A 19,512-nucleotide genomic window follows, 5' to 3' on the forward strand; every position below is an offset into this window, starting at 1 on the left:
GTGACAGAGAGATCAAGGTTCTCATATCCGCGAGTCATGGCGAATCGATTCAATTTAACCTTGCAAGGTAGACCTAACCAACACGACACATGTAAACCCCGTCGGGCCACACGCATCAACTGTTTCCATCGTTACCACGACATCTGAATCGCGCCTGCTAAAACCCAGGTGTTGGGCCCCTCACAGCGAACTCCCAGAGAACCCGAAGGTGGCATCCATCCAACACCCGCCAACTCCCACGCCCAGCGTACCAGGTAGGGATTCAAAGTATCGTTGTCAAGCGGTACACAGCTTACCGGTTTCGACTACCTCCTACTTCCGGCATGTGGTTAGTACTGTTCAATCCTCAATCAGTAGTGCCAACAACGGTACGGTCCTCAATCGACACAGGCGGAGACTCACTTTCCATACCTTTCATATCCATAACCAAATTCATCTCCGCCCGGTCTCCATTTTTCCTTTCTTTCCCAAAGATTCATTCTCTAGCAACTCTTTCATAAGCAACAAGGACCTATATCTCGCGACTGACAGGAATCACTCGACTTCTACCGAATCCTGATTAAGCATTGCAGTACTAACGACCTGTACACTAGTAGAGACTCATAGGTACCTAGGGAGACATGCATACTAGGGTTTCATTCAACTCCTAGAAAACTTAATGCACAATACTTAAATAATAACATTGGATACTGAAAGTAGGGGTTATGCTCCGGGGCTTGCCTTGCAGGTCGGCAGGGTTAGTGATTTCTTCGGAAGCTTGATCAACGACTTCTCCTGACTGGGGTTCTCCTGCGGAAGGCTCCTGGACCGGTTCGGCAATCAGCTTGTAGGCGACTTTGGATTAAGTGTCTATACGAATAAGAATATGCCATGCATGAAACTTGTGAAACGATGCAATGAAATGCAACACACGCAATTAAAAGCATAGGCATGACCGATAAACAGCATCCCAAAACTATGGTTCAAAGGAATGGTGTAGTGCTGAGATGGGGTTTCGGTTGCTAATTCTTTTTAGCCGGAAGTATCTCCAACGGAAAGACTGGGGTGCCTTTGAGCAAAACAAGCTCAATTCCAACTAGAAAAATGCAGTTCCAGGCTTTAATTGCTCTTAAACAAGAACCAGCAAAACCATCTAGCAAAACTAATGAAACTCTCCATTTCATGGTTCTATCAGATAGAGCATGAAATTACGAAGCTAATGCAACTGGTTTTGCCTTTTTACCATTTTTCTAGGATTTTCTATGAATTTTGGAAGATTTCAACCAAAATAAACAATAAAGAAAACATAAAAGGGGGGCTGACAGCCGGGCCCCACATGTAAGTGGGCGCCGGCCCAGCTCCCAGTCACCCCCTCCCCTGCTCTACCCCGCGCGACGGCCGGCGCGCGGCCAGGCCGACCCGCGGCGGCGCTGCCCCACCGGCAGTAGCCGGCTGGTGGCGCGGCTGGGCCGAACCGCGGCCAGGGCGTCCGGGGGTGCAGGGCGGCCGGCGGCTCGCAGGGAGGCGCAGGGGGGAACTTGCGCGGCGGCTCGCGGTAGCGCAAGGCGGAGCTCGTGGCGGCTCGCGGTGTTCCGGCCTGGCCGGCCGGCGGCGGAGGCGGACTGCGTTGTGGCCAGAGGGTCCAGGCGGACATGGGGCGCGCGGCGGCGCTCCGCGAGCGAGCGCAGGGCGACTCCGCGGCATGCGCGCAGCGGTGGCAGCGCGGCCATGGTGGCGCGGAGGCGCTCTGGCGTCTGCGGCACCGGATTCGGGCGGGAAAGAGGTCGGGGGGTGAGGGGACGCATCCGAGCTCACCGTGGGCTCGATTTGGGCGAAAGAAAGCCGGAGGGTAGAGATCGACGCGAGGGGTGGAGCTCCGGCGAGGTTGGCAAAGGCGGCCGGTGGTCTGGACGCTGATTTGGCCGGGAAGTGGCTCGAACGGGTTTATGGAGGGGCGGCGTGGGTGCGGGGCAAGGCGAGGGAGGTTGAGGCACGAGGAATCGAGCAGGGGCGGCGAGGGGTGGCCGGAGCAACGCCGGCGACGGTTCTGCTCAGCTTGACTCCGCGCGAAGTGGAGGGGAAAACGGAGACGGCACCAAAACTGGATAAGCTCGGGCCCGCTCGGCGGTCGATCGTCGCGACGGCCGACGCGTGGCCTCGTTTGACTGAAATTGACTCGCGTTTGACCGTCCGAAACTCAAAATTTGATATAGGAACTTGAAATTTGGCCAAAATAAAAGTTGTAGAGGAAGAGAAGATCCACAACTTTCGTTTTGGGCGAAAATTGATTTGAGGCTCGGATCAAGGAGAAAAATGTAGTCGAACACGGCTAAACGATGTTTAACACGCGAACTCGGTTAACGCTAATGATGTGTTTAAGCCACGATTAGCGATTAAATACGAGATTAGCGAGCACAATTAACACTGGGGTGTTACATGTTGTCAGTGGCTTTGTGGGCATATCGTATTTCGTGTCACGGATCCATCAAGACGTCAACATACCATCTGGTCTACGGTCAAGACGTTGTGTTGCCATGGGAAATCATGGCTGGATCGAGGCGTGTTGAGTTCCAGAATGATCTGTCGGCTGAGGAGTATGCAGCCTTGATGAGCGACAATGTGGAGGATCTCACGGAGCTAAGACTTTGGTCATTTGAGAAGATCAAGGAAAACAAGGCTAAAGTCGCTCGTGCATACAACAAAAAGGTCAAGCCAAAAGATTTCCAGGTCGGAGACCTGATTTGGGAGACAGTGCTACCATTGGGAACTAAAGATATGAAGTATGGTAAGTGGTCTCCAACTTGGCATGGGCCGTACAAGGTTGATCAAGTCTTGCCTGGAAATGTGTACATGCTTGAAGAATTAGACAGTGTCAAATTTCCTGTAGCCGTCAATGGCCAGCACCTCAAGAAATATTTCCCGAGCATGTGGGAAGGCGAATAACAAGAGCCGATGAAATCCATTTAGCTGTATTATAAAAGGCCAACACATTGAGTTGAAATCCATCACCTCCAGGAATAGTGTGGGGAGCTGATATGTTGCCATCGCCTCAAGGGACAGTTAGGAAAGCCGATGCGTTGCCATCACCTCCAGGAATAGTAACATTAAGGAAAGCCGATGCGTTGCATCACCACCAGCATATAAAAAAAGAGCAGGATCTATTCTATCGACCAATTGTTGAGAGCATCGGGAACCTACAGGAGATCACCAACAAATTGCCGATGCCGCCAACACTACTGATACCGGTATGACGAGCAAACTTTATTTCTTACTGCAAAATACTTGGGAATTTTGAATTTAAATAGCTTAGCTCCTCAGTGATATGCTAAATTCCTACCAGAGCCATATATACACATTTAAAACCTTTATACATATGCTGCTTGTGTTTGCATTGAGCATTGTCAAATTCTTTGAGATCCTTGTGAGATTCGCTTCATATTTTTAAGATCAAGATCACATACACTCCATGTAATGAACCACTCATATGCTGACTTCTACACTGGAAGTTACGCAAGTATATGCCTTCCATCCATACAAATGCTCTATTCCTTTTTTGACAGAACTCTTTATATTCATCATGTAGAAAGATTTGGGCTATGTAAAAAAAATATAAATGTCCGTGCCCCAAAAAGCAAGAGAAGAAAAAAAAAGAAGAAAGAAAAATGAAAGACAGTTCATATCTCAGCAAAAGATAAAAGGGAGAGTTCTGCAAAAGGGGATGCGAGTTCCAGCCACAAAAATTCCACGCACATGCACATCTTAATCTAATTGTATGACTTGCTTTCTCTATTGGATCCGGTCTTTGACTTTGCAACATGTGCGGCCCGAATATGCTACCTCTTCATTCCCTACCCTGAACTACACAAAAAGCCATACTAAAGGTAGGGAGAAAGGAGGCAATATAATGCTTTGGTGAGGAATCATACACATTGAGCGATTTGAGAGAATCATTTGAGGAGTGAAGTTATTTTCTGTTCAAAAGATCCAAGTTATTTAGCAGGAGGAGTAAAGTCGATTCGTCTCTTTGCGTCGGCTATCAGTAAAGCATCAGCTATCAGAAGAGCAGCATCAGAAGAGCCGAGGCATTGAGTCTATCATGCAGATTGAGGCGTCGACTATACAAAGTTTCAAAGCATTCATACATTGAAACTTGGGGGGCATGTGTTATCGCCATAAATTAATAGGGTTAATTAATGGGCCGAGAGCAAGTTGGGCTTAGTGCGGAAATTAAAGAAGGCTTGTGAATCGGCTGTGTTACCACCAGAATTTGGTCGAGAATGATATGGGCCGAAGCTGCCGATGGGCCTATACAGATTGTCCAGGGAAGAGGCGATTATGGTTCATGCCAACAGCCGATGGGCTCTTCTGATACGCCCATCAGAGAGATATTCGGAATCCCAGCGGATACGCTCTCGAATTTGACTTTATTTTCTCCCTTGTCAATTTCAGGTCAAATTGACTGGCACGCTTGGTTGACTTTCCGTGACTCGGCAAACACTTGCCCTCGGATTCCAGTGTGTTGATTTTTGCATCAACACAACACTCCATTCATTTCGCATAAATCGGAATGAATTAATTCTAAGGGTGCCAAGCTCCTTGCCTCAGCAGCCTTATGAGGCTTGCGAGTTTGTTTTGATTCAATACATACATGGCACTTAGAATTTTTGACAAAAGTAAACTTTGAAATTAAACTCAAATTAGCTAAGCGCATCATACAACCAAAATTAATATGACAAAGGCTCGAATGCCAAACATTTGTTTCATCAACATTAATAATATTGTAAGCAATTTATTACAAACATATGTCAAAGAAAGACGGAACAAGCCTCCGCTTTCATAACATTTTCCAACAAAAGTACCAAACTTAGACAAGATACATTTATTGGACTCAAAGACTAATTTAAAACCATCTCTACACAGTAGAGAGCCGATGACTAGATTCTTCTTGATGATGGGGACACGCTGCACGTTCTTCAGCTGCACGGTCTTCCCCAAAGTAAACTTCAGATTTACCAAACCAACACCAAGAGCACGCGCATGCGATCCGTTTCCCATCAACAAGGAGGAAGTCCCGCCGTCCTGGTAAGAAGAAAACAAAGAAGCATCAGCACAAACATGAATATTAGCACCAGTGTCAACCCATCACTCGGGTGAACAAAAAACTGAAAGAACTGTAGGTAATAAATTACCGTACCCCCGATGTTCCTCCAGACTCGCTAATGACTATGTTGGCGGAGTCGTTGCCTTTGTGGTTCGGACACTTTGCAGCAAAGTGTTCCGTACTAGCGCACACATAGCAAGCTCCCTTCTTCTTCTTCTTCTTCTTGAAGGTGGTTGTCTGCTTAGTCTTTCGTTGGCTCTGTGGTGCTTTTTTCTTGTTCTTGTGGGAGTTGTTCTTCTGAACAAGATTGGCGCTAGAACCACCAACAACTCCTTCCCACGTATGTCCTTTGCTCTCGCCTTCTCCTCAACATCAAGAGTCCCAATAAGTCCATCTATGGTGAACTCTTGTCTCTTGTGTTTTAGAAAAGTAGCAAAGTCCCTCCAAGAAGGTGGCAGCTTAGAGATAATACCTCCGGCCACAAACTTATCAGGTAACACACATGGGGACTCTTTGCTGTAATTTTCGAGATCTTTTGATAGAGTATGTATTTCATGAGCCTGTTCTACTACAGAACGGTCTTCGACCATCCTATAGTCAAGGAACTGCTCCATCGCATACAACTCACTGCCAGCATCAGACACTACATATTGAGTCTCAAGTGCATCCCACAATTCTTTGCCAGTTCGCAGTAGGACATAAGATTCCACCAGGTTTTCAGCGAGAACACTAATGAAGCAGCCTCAAAAGAGGGTATCCATCTCATCGAACGCACTCCCTTCCTCTGGAGTGAACTGTTCAGGCTTATCCTCTTTACATGCATCACTCTTAGCACTGTCAACCATAGTATAAGCCGCTCTTGCCAACGTTTGTAATTGGAACCATCAAAAGGTGGTGGTTTGATTGTTGCAGCAAAGCTAGATACCGAAATCCTATTAACAAGTTCATGTTTTTGGATTGTTAGAAAACTAGGCAATTTTTGGTATATTTTAATTCCAAATATTACTAGCAATTTCATGGCATAAAAGAGTGATAATGTGTGAACAAAATATATGATTGTGTTCATGTTATTCTCACTAATAAGCATGAACAAAATATTAAACCGGAATAGGTTTAGAATGTACCCCAAGGCGGTACTAGTGCCAGAGGCACCGGTTGCGCCGTTACCTGCTGGAATAGACATTCTATTCGACTGGCCTTGCCTGATGTAGCCAAACGACGTCGATACAGGAAGAGGTTCGCAGTGCAGTCCCACGAACGGTCACCAGGAAGCAGACGAAGTAGTCGTTCACACCGTGATGTAGACGAAGTAGTCGTTCAGGGAGCGGGCAGTCGCGTCAAGACGCTCCCCAAAAACCTGATTGCCTGCGCCCCGTGCAGGACCTTCAGCGAGCAGAGGTTCCAGAGGCCTGCTCTCGCTAGAACTGTGCGCGCAATGCTAGCGATGGGAATGGCAGAAAGCAGCAAAGGGATAAGGGAGAGGTCTCCTAAGCATGAGTACCTGAAGCAAAGAGTGCTTGTGGTGTGAGGATGAGTGGAAGAGGGCCTGATTTATATAGGCATGGAGGTGGAGGTGCCTCAGATTCAACGAATCTGGACGTCATAATGGGTTTTGATGAGCAACAATTACTGGTGCAATTGAGTCACAGGAATCTCATTAACCGCAAATGTTTTATGTCATCATTCACTGTTAATGCCAATATTTTATTGTCTCTGTTTTAATGCTTTCAACAGCAAAACGTTCTCTGATCTCGAACGAGCGCGTGTGATTCACCAACTTCCTCTTACCGGCTTCACATGTGGTGTACACGAGGTCCACCCTTTAAGTCGGTTGAGATTCTCCTCAAATCCCGGTATGGAATTAAACAATTAATTCCCTAAAATTTAATAGTGGACTTTAAATTCTTTTATTGCATTAATTAAAATAAATGGGCCATGCCCATAATTCCAACAGAATCGAGCAACACTGAAGCAAGCCAGCAACATCAGCGGCGGCGCCGGGCGGCCGCTCCCGAGCTCATGAGGCCTCGGCCCTTCGGACACGACGGCGCGAGGCTAGCCGGCACAGAAGCCATAGCCAGCGACCTCCCCATCAGGCGTAGTCCCAAGGCAGGCCCCGGCGAGGCTTTGTGGGCGACGCACGGCCGGTGCGCGAGGTCCGGCGTCGATGAGGTCCCACGGCGGGCCAGCAAGGTTTCGTGAGCTATGCGTGGCTAGCACGCGAAGTACGACGACGGCGAGGTCCAACGACGGGCCCAGCGAGGCCTCGCGTGCGACACGCGAGGTCCGGCGATGGCGAGGCTAGCGAGGTCGGGCAACGGTGATGTCCCCGCGCACGGACGGAGGGAACAGAGACAAGCAGGGGTGAGTGAGGGTAATTGGCGGCGTCGGCCCATAGGATCTGAGCGAGAGGTTGAAGAAACCAGCGGAGTCTCCCATCGCAGGTTCCGTCGTTTCCTATCATCGGTACAAGAGTCGACTCGGTTTCGTTCAGAGGAAATGATTTCTTCGTTTTTTTCTTCTCTCTCCATAATAAATCTACTGCCACGTCATTAAATTGCTGAGTTGTCAGCATAATTAAGATAGATAGAAACTATCATAAATGCTTCATTGGGACTGCCCCAATGCATAGTTTTATTTCACGATTTCATAGACGAGTCATTGCATTCAATTACTATGAACATGATTGGTTAAAATCAGATGAGATGAAATTCTCTAGCCCCCAATCCTTGTTTCATCAAGTTTTATAGTCTTGGAAACAGTGTAACCCAAGTTTCATCTAGATGAAACCCATTTCTTCTCTCTTCATAAATTTATTACCATGTCATCATTTTTGCCTATGTGACACCTCATTTAATGTGCATGAAACCTCTATAAAACTTGCACTGGCTCAAATTTATTGACCCATTAGCTTGCTATATGGAGCTCAGACAAGAGCTTTTGTTTGCCTTAAAGGCTGTTTATTTATTTAGTTAGGGTAGATCCAACCGATAGTGTTTAAAGGTATTTTTGCTGCTATAATAGTATATTTAGAAATTATAACCTACAACCTATGCTTTCTTCATGTGGGACCTTAACAAATTCTCCAATCTCATCATCTCTTTCTGCCAAAGGCCTGCTATCGTAGTGGTAGCATCGCTGGAGGCACTCTCCAGAGGTCCTGGGTTCGATCCTCCTCGGGGGCGAATTTCAGCTCTGGGGTTAAAAAAACTCCCTCGCTTGTCCCACGTCCAAAGCACTGTGGAGTCCGGCCTAACTCACAAGGCGACGGGCCCCCGTGTACGGGTGGGGCAGGGGTTCGGGGGTTTTCTTGGCCTGCTGTGAGAATGTCATTTTACCTCTCAAACAATGCTGTGGGGGCGGTCTCACCCCGCAGGTCAAGTTTTTCATCATCTCTTCTCTCTTCTCTTCCCAGGCTCCCAGCTGAGTGAAGAAGGAAGCATCATCCTTGCCTTCCTTGGTTGATGTGCTGACTAGGAGCCTAACGCTTAGTACTAGTAGGTCCTCCAACTTGGACTACGGGGTGGATTGATACCACCTGGTACTAGAGGGCTAAATCCTTGTGTTGAAAAAGGTTTCTATATATCTCCTTCTTTTCTCTTTACTCCCACATTTATTGTATCGAAGTATGGAACAAATAGCGAAACTGGCTTCAAATATGTTTTTTATGTTTACATAAAAAATGCCATAAAATTTGCAACACATTCTTTGGTGCCTCAATTAAAGATAGGAAATACTTTTTTCTGAAAGAAAGGAACTACTTCATGCACACATAATTTTGGTTGACTTCAAAAGATAAGGGAACTTAAATTAGTTACAGACAGCAAGCCAATTTAACTTGGTGGCGAGGTGAGGGTCCACACTTCATGTCCCCAAGAGACAAAAAGGTTTGAACACTTCTTCCTTTTGTTTATTGGTTTGGACGGTCTCATACAAACTGTCAACTTGAGTGCACCAGTCAACTTACAACACTGATTTTTCCTATCAAACAAGTAGGCTTGGCAACACCTTGAAACTTCCATGGTGAACCATCTTAGGAACACGGCAAATAGTTAGACCTAATTAATGGGCATTGCATTGTACAGAAACAACCGGAAGCTAATTGAAACTATATATGGAACATATACGAATATATATAAGATGCAGTCTAAGTTCATGTGGGTACGTGCAATTTTAGTTTGTGTATAAATAAGCATAGAAGTTTACTTAGAAAAAATAACTGGCATGTTTTTTGTTCGAATTGGTTAGGAATCAGGAGTAGAAGTTGAGAAAAGTTCTAGCAAACAGATAGATCAAAACAAAATGAAAAAAATAGAGGCACTATCGAAGGCGATCTACAATTGTTAACTTTATATCAAATGATCTAATTTGAACTTCTTATATGTTGAACTTCTAATTTTAACACAGCATAGAAAACATCGATGTATATGTTTCGAGAGATGATTTGCACATCTGCATAAATGTAGGTACGAAAATATAAATAAGGTCAAAAACAATATCTACAAATGCTAAAATGGCTTGGAAGGGTACAACATTTTGATATTTGTGAAATGTATCATTAAATTATGGTTAAAACTTTACTGTATGGGAATTCCCATTTTGTTTTACCCCATTGGCTGATCCGATGACGCAGCAGGAAATGGGCAACAGAGTGGCCGCCACGGCGGATCCGGGGCGCGGCCATCACCGCCCCCACCTGCTCCGCGTTCTCCGATCCCCTCCCCCACCCGCACCCCACCACCACGACGCCGGAGAAGAAACCCGCAAGAAACGGTGGAAAAAATAATTAAAACAAACAAAAAATTCAAATCAAAGTCTCCCACACCCAGCGACGAAAACGCTGCGACAATTCAAATCGAATCCACCCGAATCGAATCGAGCCAGCGCAAACCCCCCCGGCCGATCCCCCCTGTGCTCTCGCCGCTGCCCGCCCACCGATTCCGCAGCGCCTTGCTGCGAATCTGGGCGCGATTTCGGGGCGCTAGGGTTTGGAAGGCTCCGGATCGCGGGGCCGCGCGGAGGGCAGGGTTTGGATTGGAGTCAGGGTTGCTGCTGAGGGTTGCGGGGCGTGCTGGATCGAGCTGCTCCGAGCCGGCTTGTGATGGTGGTGAGAGGAGGCGGGAGGGGAGTAGGCGGCGGCGGCGGTGAGTAGGGTCTGCTGATTGGGTTTGGGGCCGAGGGCGCGCGCCGGCCATGGTGCGGCTTCTCGGGCTGCGGAGCCTGAGCTTCGGGCCGGAGGAGTCGCCGCGGGAGATCCCCTCCACCGCCGACGCCGCCCCGCCCGTCGGCAGCAGCGGCTGGCTCGTGCGCTTCTTCGACTCCGCCTTCTTCTGCGAGTGGATCGCCGTCAGCTACCTCTACAAGCACGACCATGCCGGCGTGCGCGACTACCTCTGCAACCGCATGTACACGCTCCCGCTCCCGGGCCTCGAGGCCTACCTCTTCCAAGTCTGCTACATGCTCGTCCACAAGCCCAGCCCGTCCCTCTACCGCTTCGTCATCGACACCTGCGCCAAGTCGCTCCGCATCGCGCTCAAGGTGCACTGGCTCCTCGCTGCGGAGCTCGAGCTGGACGACGCCGACGACCTGGATGGGATTGATAAGGTGCAGGAGCAGTGCCAGGTTGCAGCCACCGTGCAGGGTGAGTGGCCGCCGCTGGTCCGGCCTGCGCCACCCTCCCCTGCTGCCAGTCCGCGAGGCAACCCCATGCTTAGCAGAATACGGTCGTCCAAGCAGCGGCTGTTGTCCCTTGCGTCATCCCCGTCGCTTGGCCTGAGCCCCCCAGCTGGTGGTGGGGCCAATGTGGCAGCTCCAGATGATGCTGTAGGTAATGGAGGGAAGCAGCCAGCCACACCAACATCGGAGGATAACAAGCTGCTCAAGAGGCTGAGCATTGGGCCGAAGATGCGTGATGCGCTGCTCTTCAGGCGATCTGGAGAGAAGGATGAAGAACAGGACCGGGATGGATTTTTCAAGAGGTTTCTTAGGGACAGCAGGGACAAGGAGGAAGAGGATGGGGACAGGGAAGGATTTTTCAAAAGGTTACTGAAGGATAGCAGGGATAAGGATCACGAGGAGGAAGAAGGGGATAAAGATGGTTTCTTCCGCAGATTGCTAAGGGACAGCAAGGAGGAGGACATGGAGCTAACGCCAAGTTCTGAAGGACTGTTAAAGCGATTCTTCCGTGATAAAGAGGATAGACAAGGTGAGGATGATGAGAAGGAAGGCTTTTTCCGCAGGATGTTCAAGGATAAGAATGAGGAGAGGAGAGACAGCATTCATGGTAGACATGGGGATGAGGACAGAGGGGGCAAGAGTCTGGAGGACGATGAGAGAGAAGGTTTCTTCCGTAAGATATTTAAAGAGAAGAATGAGGAGAGGAAAGATGGCGCACATAGCAAGCAGGATGAGAAGGAAAAGGTTGGTGCAAACATAGAAGAGGACAAGAGAGATGGTTTCTTTCGGCAACTCTTCAAGGAGAAAAACGATGATAGAAAGGAAGGAAGCACGCCAGGCAAGAAAGAGGAAGATGAGAAAGGCCATAAGAATGCAGATGATGATAATTTTTTCCGCAGGCTTTTCAAGGATAAGAATGAAGAAAAGAAAGGAGCTGCTCATGACAGGAATGAGGAAGATAAATGCGAGGAAGGTGATAAGGAAAATTTCTTTCGCAAATTATTCAAGGACAAGCATGAAGAGAGGAGAATTGAGGGGCTTGAGAAAAATGATGATGATGGTAGGAGCATCAATGGTATTGAAGAGGAAGATAATCCAGAGTTCTTGTCATTCCGTAGGTTGTTTAGAGTGCATCCAGAAGATGCTAAGGGTGGAAATATAGAAACTAGTCAACCCAACAATATTTCAGAGGGGAGCCCAGGATCAGAGAGCTTTTTTAAGAGGCTATTTCGTGATAGAGATCGTTCACTTGAAGATTCTGAGCTTTTTGGCTCAAAGGTAATGAAAGAGGCAAATGATCTACTCTTAATAATTTATTTTTCTAGTTTGAAAACTTCAATATTTGTTTTACAGTGGTATGGTACATCATTATGTATTATAATGGTTTAAGTAAGAAAGTTATTTATTATATATTCCACTTTATTGTTTGAAGTGCAAACTCTAGTGCTTCAAATGGTGGAACTAATATGTTTATTTTGTTGCAAAGATGCTCAACTATAACTAACAACCACAACAACAAAGCCTTGAGTCCTAAGCTAGAGATGAAACCAAACAAAAGCTGCATGTGTATCAATATAATACATTACAAAATTTTCCTTTTGTCATGGAAATATTTCAACTGTACATCTATTTTTTCATTGGGTAAAGTAGATATAATCACATAATGTTATCTTCGTTTGGAAAAGAATGATGTTCATACTTAGTGATATCGTTGCATCAATGCATGTTGCTATGCCCTTTTTCATCATGTATCAGTAATATTTTCTAGACAAAGGCTGTTGAGTGACATAATACTGTTTGCTTATTGTGTATTTGTATTTAGTCCTAGTGATGGTGTTTTATGTTGCAGAAACACCCTGGTAGCACAGGAACTAATGAGAAGCAAAGTGGAAAACCACCTTTACCAAACAATGCCATAGCAGAACTTCGAAAAGGTTCTTACTATGCATCATTGGAGCTTGTTCAAGCTTTATGTGACACATCTTATGGTCTGGTAGACATATTTCCCATCGAAGATCGTAAGATTGCTCTTCGGGAGGTAGGTCACATACATTATTTTGCACCAATATGGTTTATTCACTAAATGGCTTTCAGCCACGTTCTTCTAATTCTAACAGTATATCTTGTTTTATGTGGCAGTCTCTTACTGAGATTAATTCCCAGATTGCTTCTGCTGAGAAAAATGGAGGTGATTTCTGCTGCCTTTTTTAATATATGGTGAATATTACTGTTGTTTTTTCGGTTTTTTGCATGTTCTGTGTTTTTGTACTTGCCCTGTATGCATGAGATAGTCCTGCCCTAAGCCTTTGGGTACCTAATATTTTTAGTTGAATTGTCTGTAAGATTACATTAGCATCTTCCATTATAAGATACTTGATGTATCCATATGCTTCGTGCCTTGCTATCTGTTTTGTTAATTTTTTGGGGCTGCAGTTTGAATAGTTCTGGCTCACCTTTGTTGACCAGTGTTACATGTACTACTATTCTAGGGTGGCTTTAATGTTTGTATAGGTATGGTTGTCCAAAGTTTTAGTTGTTTTGGATTGGTAATGGTTAGAAGTTAGAACTTCATGCCACGCAGAATAGTGTATTCAATATACATAATCTTTTGATTTTTGTTGCAGTAGTTGTTTTCGCTACATTATGCTCCTTAATCAGTACTGTTGTTTGGTCTGTTGAATATTATGCACACCTAAACGATTGTGATAGTATTTAATTATAGGATTATGCTGCACAATATTACATTTAACCAATGTGTTGTGTGTTGAAAAAAAGCAGCCTCTTGCTATTAGTTGCAACTTGCCAACTTGTATCAGCATATTGCAAAGCATCAGCTTAAATGCCCTCCTGATATTTTTCTGTTTGTTCTATGCATAGGAGTTTGCTTTCCAATGGGAAAAGGCATTTACCGAGTGGTTCATATACCTGAGGATGAGTGTGTTCTTCTTAACTCTAGGGAAAAAGCTCCTTATCTTATATGTGTTGAAGTTTTAAAAGCAGAAGCACCAAGGTATGCAGCTTTTGTGCTAGGTTGATTGGAGTTAATTGTTTAAATCTTTACCATAAATCTGGCATTCTTTTTGGTAGTAATCTTTAGGTCTATACATTGACTTAAAAATTGTCATTGTTAGTTTCTATAAGTCTGTATCCCAATTACTGCCCTTCGCCACATCTTGTGCTACTGGATGTTGTGGTAACATAGAACATCTGTTCTCTCTCCAGTCACTCTAAAGGATCATCAGATGCGCGCAAGCTGTCAAAGGGTGGGATACCGTTGGCTAATGGAGATGTCCAATTACCAAAACCACCACCATGGGCATATCCTTTGTGGAGCCGGCATGATACACAAAATTATGAAACAGACAGAATGCTGAAGTCAACCTCTCAGGTTATTGATCAAGCAATGGCTCCACTCTGGGAGACCAAAGTGAAATTTGTAAATGTTAGTTTCTCAATTGAGAAACTTGGCCGTTCAAGGAGCCTAGCGATCTCTGACACCGGGCGTAGGCTACGACATGCAAAAACTGATTCTCATGATCGTCCGGAGGATTCCCAGGAAATTGATGATCAGCCAATAGAATGGGTTAAAGTTACTTTGTCTGCAGTTCCTGGAGTAAACATGGACGATGTAGATGAGAATGAGCCCACATGCAAGAAGGATCATCGACGTGTCCCTAGTACAATTGCCATTGAGGAAGTCAAGGTGAGGCTGACATGTAAACTTTTGATTCACTTTTAATATTTGTTATATATAAACTTTTTTTTGTGTATTCCTTCTCCAACTAATGCTGTTGATCCACGATTTGCTGTCATTGTAACATTTTTCTGAGCTATCTGGTCCATGCCTAGATTTTTGTATTGATGCAGTTGGGAACAGGTAGAGTCCCATGCATAGTGTGGTAGCTATGCTGCAATAACATTGCCACTGATTGCATTTGTAGTTGATACGTTTTGGGCTAATGTCTGTTGAATTGTTTTCCTTGACTAGGCTGCAGCACTAAAAGGCGAAGCACCACCTGGTCTTCCACTTAAAGGAGTTGGGCAGAGCAGCCAAAATTTAGATTCTAAGGTGAAAAACGCAGTGGACTTAAATTCTGATTACTTTTGTACTTTTCCACAAGTTAGCAACTTGAATGTTTCCATAGGCCGCTGATGGTGGGGATCCAAAACCAACTGATGCTTTGGCTGGTGAGCTTTGGGCTGTCAAGAAGGAGAGAATACGTCGGTCTTCGATTCATGGAAAATCACCTAGTTGGGACTTGCGTTCTGTAAGCAAAATAACTTTCATCATTATTTTGTTCTTTTTCTTCTATCCAAGCCTGGATATTGGTGGGATGCTAAATGCTTATGTGCAGATGTGTGTGTGTGTGTGTGTGTGTGTGTGTGTGTGCGCGCGCGCGTGCGTGTGGGCGCACTCGCTTACCCTCTTCTTGGGGCATAAATAAAATTTTTGCCTCATGTATGGCATATGCGTTGCCTTTAAGCTTTATAGGCGTAGGTAATTCCATAAATGTAATATCACTTTTCTAAGTTAATCATAATTTTACTTAAGCTTGAAAACTTGTAATTCTTTCATTGTCCAAATCATTTAGATTTGGCTGTTGCATCATTAACAATATCGACTTCCATTATGAACTTTGTTTGAATTAAGGTATTGTGTTGCCTCTCTCTGGAAGATTTGCTGTGTCTATTGAAGGATTCTGATATTTTTATCTTGGAATAAAGGTTGTTCAGTCTAGTGTGCTGAATTTGAAATAGTTAAATTGCGCGATCCTTTTTCTGTCCATAGTGACAGACTGGATCTATTCAACTACCCTGCGAGTTGCATGTTTGCTAATATCCCTCATCGTACCTTTGAATTAACAGCCTGCATGTTCTATAATTTTTTTTTGTTCTGAATCATTTTTTATTATTACTGCCATGCTGCTGAAAGATCTACTGTAGGTTATTGTCAAGAGTGGTGATGACTGCCGTCAGGAACACTTGGCTGTGCAGCTTGTTGCACACTTCTATGGTGAGAACTTGTTCATCGATGTACAATGATTGTAATATTCTTTTACATAGTGTGGAGATTCTTTTGTTCAGATTGTGCCTGTTCTTCACCTGATGTAGTAGAAAGTTTGCCATTTCCTTCAGAAAGCAATGTGTTAGATTGACCTTTTATGTCTTATTCTTTGATGTCGTTCTAATTTGTTAGTTGTCCTCATATATCTCCATTTGTAAACATTTAGTGTGCTATTAACATGTTCTACATCTGTGATGTTTTTTGAAGTGCAGAAACCAACTTGTGCAGATTTATCCATATATGAAATCTTTTTTTTTGGGGAAAGCCATGAATGCAGGAAAATAGCACATCCATATAGGCGAATTTCTTGCACATAAAAATAGAAGCAAGTCCCTGGATATAGAAGTAGCATTTGTCCCATGACACTTTATTGGGTTGTCATAGGTGTATTTGGATCAGAAAATTGAGACACTGCAGCGTCAAAATGTTATGATTGTTTTTATGTTATTGTTGATATAGCATATGTATGGGATTCACTTCAAAAACTCCATTTAATTACAGACATATATCAAGAAGCAGGTTTGCCACTTTGGCTGCGGCCTTATGAAGTTATTGTGACTTCTGCTTATACAGCACTGATTGAGACTATACCTGATACGGTACTTTGCAATTTGTCAATGTGTTCTGCTTCTCTGCATTTTGTCAGAAGTGTTTGATTGTACCTATCTTTTTACATTTCACTGCAGGCATCAATTCATTCCATCAAAAGTAGGTTTCCCAATATCTCAAATCTCCGTGACTACTATGTGGCTAAGTATGAAGAAAATTCTCCAAATTTCAAACTTGCACAGGTGAGTTGCATTTTCAGACACTCTTGACTAATGTTAATTTCCCAGCCTCCAAGACAAGAAATGGCACCCGACGAGGTTCCACTTATGTGCAGATTAATGCATTTGTACTGTGTATGAAAAAGAGTGACATGTTTTTTCAGTAACCATCAACATGAAAATTGTTGTCCACTCTTGAAGCATGATATATGTGTATGTGGACACTGCATGTCTTGATAAAGAATACCTTTTGATTTATGAAGACATTCTTAAATTTAGTACTTGTTAATTGGAAATGTTAAAAGTTAAGTTGGAAAGCAACTGCTTCAAAATTTTCAGTACATGTAGCAGAGTATTGATACTTTTTATTTTCACAGAGAAATTTTGTGGAAAGCATGGCAGGATATTCGATTCTATGCTACCTACTCCAGGTATTGAAATCAAATAGTACATTTGGTTGAAATCTCAGTATTTTCACTTGACATCAACATTTATTGAAGTGTTGTTGCCATTCTTTGTAAACAAATAGCAATAATGCTTTTGCATTTCCAAAAGAGAGAAGCAGTTTGCTGGTGATTGCTTTTCCCTTTATTATGTGGAAGGGAATTAAATCATAGACCTGTATCCTTGTAGTTTTAGTTATGCATCTTCAAGATGGTGTGCTAAGCACGTGGCTGGTGTTTTTTGTTAATTACAGGTCAAAGATCGACACAACGGAAATCTTCTTATGGATGAGGAAGGACATATTATTCACATTGATTTTGGTTTCATGCTATCGAACTCTCCTGGTGGTGTCAATTTTGAGAGTGCGCCATTTAAGCTGACAAGGGAGCTCCTTGAAGTATGACTACTGATGGTCAATTTTATTTGAAATTTTAATACTGTGTGAAGTTTAACTATGGAAATGTTCAATCCTCTTCAACTTTTGTGGTTGGAACATTGCTAGGTGATGGATTCTGATGCAGAGGGAATTCCCAGCGAGTTCTTTGACTACTTCAAGGTATTTGAGTAATAGTTTACCTTCGTTGCTGGGGCCTATCCAATTTGTATCTGCTTATTTTAAAATTTCCGTTTCTTCAGGTGTTATGCATTCAAGGTTTCCTAACTTGTCGGAAGCATGCAGAGCGTATTATACTTCTTGTAGAAATGTTGCAGGTATTTTCTTTATCAAAAGGATTTGGCACGTTTGATGTTGTTGCCTATCTGATGGCACATGACTATTTGCCTATGTGTGCCTCAACTATAAAACTCAATACTTTATGATGTATATATTACTATAGAATTGTTGCTGTAGATCTTTCTTCTCATGTCCTGACCAAAGTTATCCAAAGTTCTTTGCCAATCTTCTTCCAATATTTTCTCATCCAAAAGTGAATAGTTTTGTTATATTCAAACTTCTACTTTAGTATATTAATGAGGCCTTTTGGTACGACTTTGTATTATATTTTCCTGTCTCTAGTGTACACATGTTTCAAAGTTTCATGTCGACCCTTCGATATATTTATTTTCCTGTAATTATGTTGACCTAACTGTTTCTCTAATTGGCTTGTAGAAGCCACTGACAGAAATTAGCTTACATGTGTAATTTTTTTCCCTTACCAGGATTCTGGCTTCCCATGCTTTAAAGGCGGTCCTCGCACTATACAAAACTTGAGAAAGAGGTTCCACTTGAGTCTCACTGAAGAGGTTAGCTGACTAATATTTGGTAGTCATCATTTCAGGACTTCTCTTACTAATCTTGCTATGGTTGCAGCAATGTGTATCCCTGGTCCTCTCGCTGATCAGTAGCAGCATGGATGCTTGGCGCACCCGGCAGTATGATTACTACCAGAGAGTATTGAATGGGATTTTATGACATCTGCCAACAAGAGTGCCAGACTCTTTCCGAAACCATTTTCCTTGTATACTTGGGGGCAAACTATGGGATCACATAGGTCAGTTTGGGGCTGATCTTGATGCGCATCCCACCTCGATTTCTAAGAGCGAACCAGGTGATTGAGCACTGTATTTTCCTGTGGTATTGGGCGCATTGGTGCCCAACTATGGGAAACAGAATGGTGCTTGCATTGTACTGCATGTGATTGCCCCCTCTGACAGAGTTGAGAAGTGTATAGTCATCGGCAGTTATCTAGTTAGTGCTTCGTGCTAGGAGGTTGCGCCTGGGTGGAGCTCTATTCGTCATATTGGAATTTGGAACCCCGAGCTGCATTGCTGTACAGACTCTTGATTGACGTAGCTTGGACAGGATGTAGGAGAGGGCCGAGCCATACTTGAAGCAAACAAGTGTAAATTATAGGCATATTTGGAGCTGGGGATCGTCCGGGGACAAGAACAGATTCTGTGCTTTTGGAATTGTTGTCCTGATATCCTTTGGCATCCCTATAGCTCAAGAGTAGATGATGTGCTTGCTGCATTTGTAAATTATCATTACTGTACAGGGCTCATGCTATAGGAGCTTTCTGTTTTTTGGTGCCTTTTCTTTTTGTTAAGGTTGATTCCTTTTGTTGTCGGTGTATAAACTCTTAATGACACTTAGACATTTATTATGTGATAGCTTGTTGCCTAGCGGTGTGATCAGTGTTTGAAAATTTACTTTTGGGCTTTGCAAAGTGCAACCCAGAATTCCATATGTTAACCCCTTATTGCGAAGTACCTTTTGGTATGCCTTGGGTTAGCAATGTACGTCTCTTCGTACTATGAGCGATCAATTTGGTATTTCTTCACATTTGTTTTTCTATATAAAAGTGTTTGCGTTCTGCTGCTGTGTCGTACAATGGTGCCGCGGGCCAGAACAACACTGTAGTGCAATCGCACAATCCCAGCTGGGCCTTCCTACATGAGGTTGCAGGCGAGCAGAGATGTGCGCCTCTGCGGTGTCGAGCCTCTTTTTTTTTTTTTCGGGCGGCCATTACATGCGTCAATTT

The 19,512-nt window shown here is 44.1% G+C and overlaps 1 protein-coding gene across 2 annotated transcripts; it reads left to right on the top strand.

The window, feature by feature from the left end:
- The first annotated feature begins 9,816 nt into the window (after positions 1-9,816).
- On the top strand, positions 9,817-19,237 carry LOC120685917 (phosphatidylinositol 4-kinase beta 1-like). 2 transcript variants are annotated; one of them, XM_039968054.1, is made up of 16 exons: positions 9,817-12,034; positions 12,606-12,794; positions 12,896-12,944; positions 13,634-13,766; positions 13,979-14,459; positions 14,745-14,825; positions 14,902-15,024; positions 15,701-15,770; positions 16,323-16,420; positions 16,508-16,612; positions 16,966-17,019; positions 17,286-17,429; positions 17,535-17,588; positions 17,669-17,743; positions 18,191-18,274; positions 18,342-19,237. In XM_039968054.1, the coding sequence occupies exons 1-16, from the start codon at positions 10,274-10,276 to the stop codon at positions 18,441-18,443; spliced, it is 3,603 nt and encodes a 1,200-aa protein (XP_039823988.1). In that variant the 5' UTR covers positions 9,817-10,273; the 3' UTR covers positions 18,444-19,237. The 2 variants fall into 2 exon arrangements, 1 of the variants encoding a protein (XP_039823988.1); XR_005679871.1 differs by lacking the exons at positions 17,535-17,588; positions 17,669-17,743; positions 18,191-18,274; positions 18,342-19,237 and having other exon boundaries at positions 9,857-12,034; positions 15,690-15,770.
- Positions 19,238-19,512: the final 275 nt, after the last annotated feature.

This window comes from Panicum virgatum, chromosome 8N (assembly GCF_016808335.1).
Source record: "Panicum virgatum strain AP13 chromosome 8N, P.virgatum_v5, whole genome shotgun sequence".
Taxonomy (NCBI): Eukaryota; Viridiplantae; Streptophyta; class Magnoliopsida; order Poales; family Poaceae; genus Panicum; species Panicum virgatum.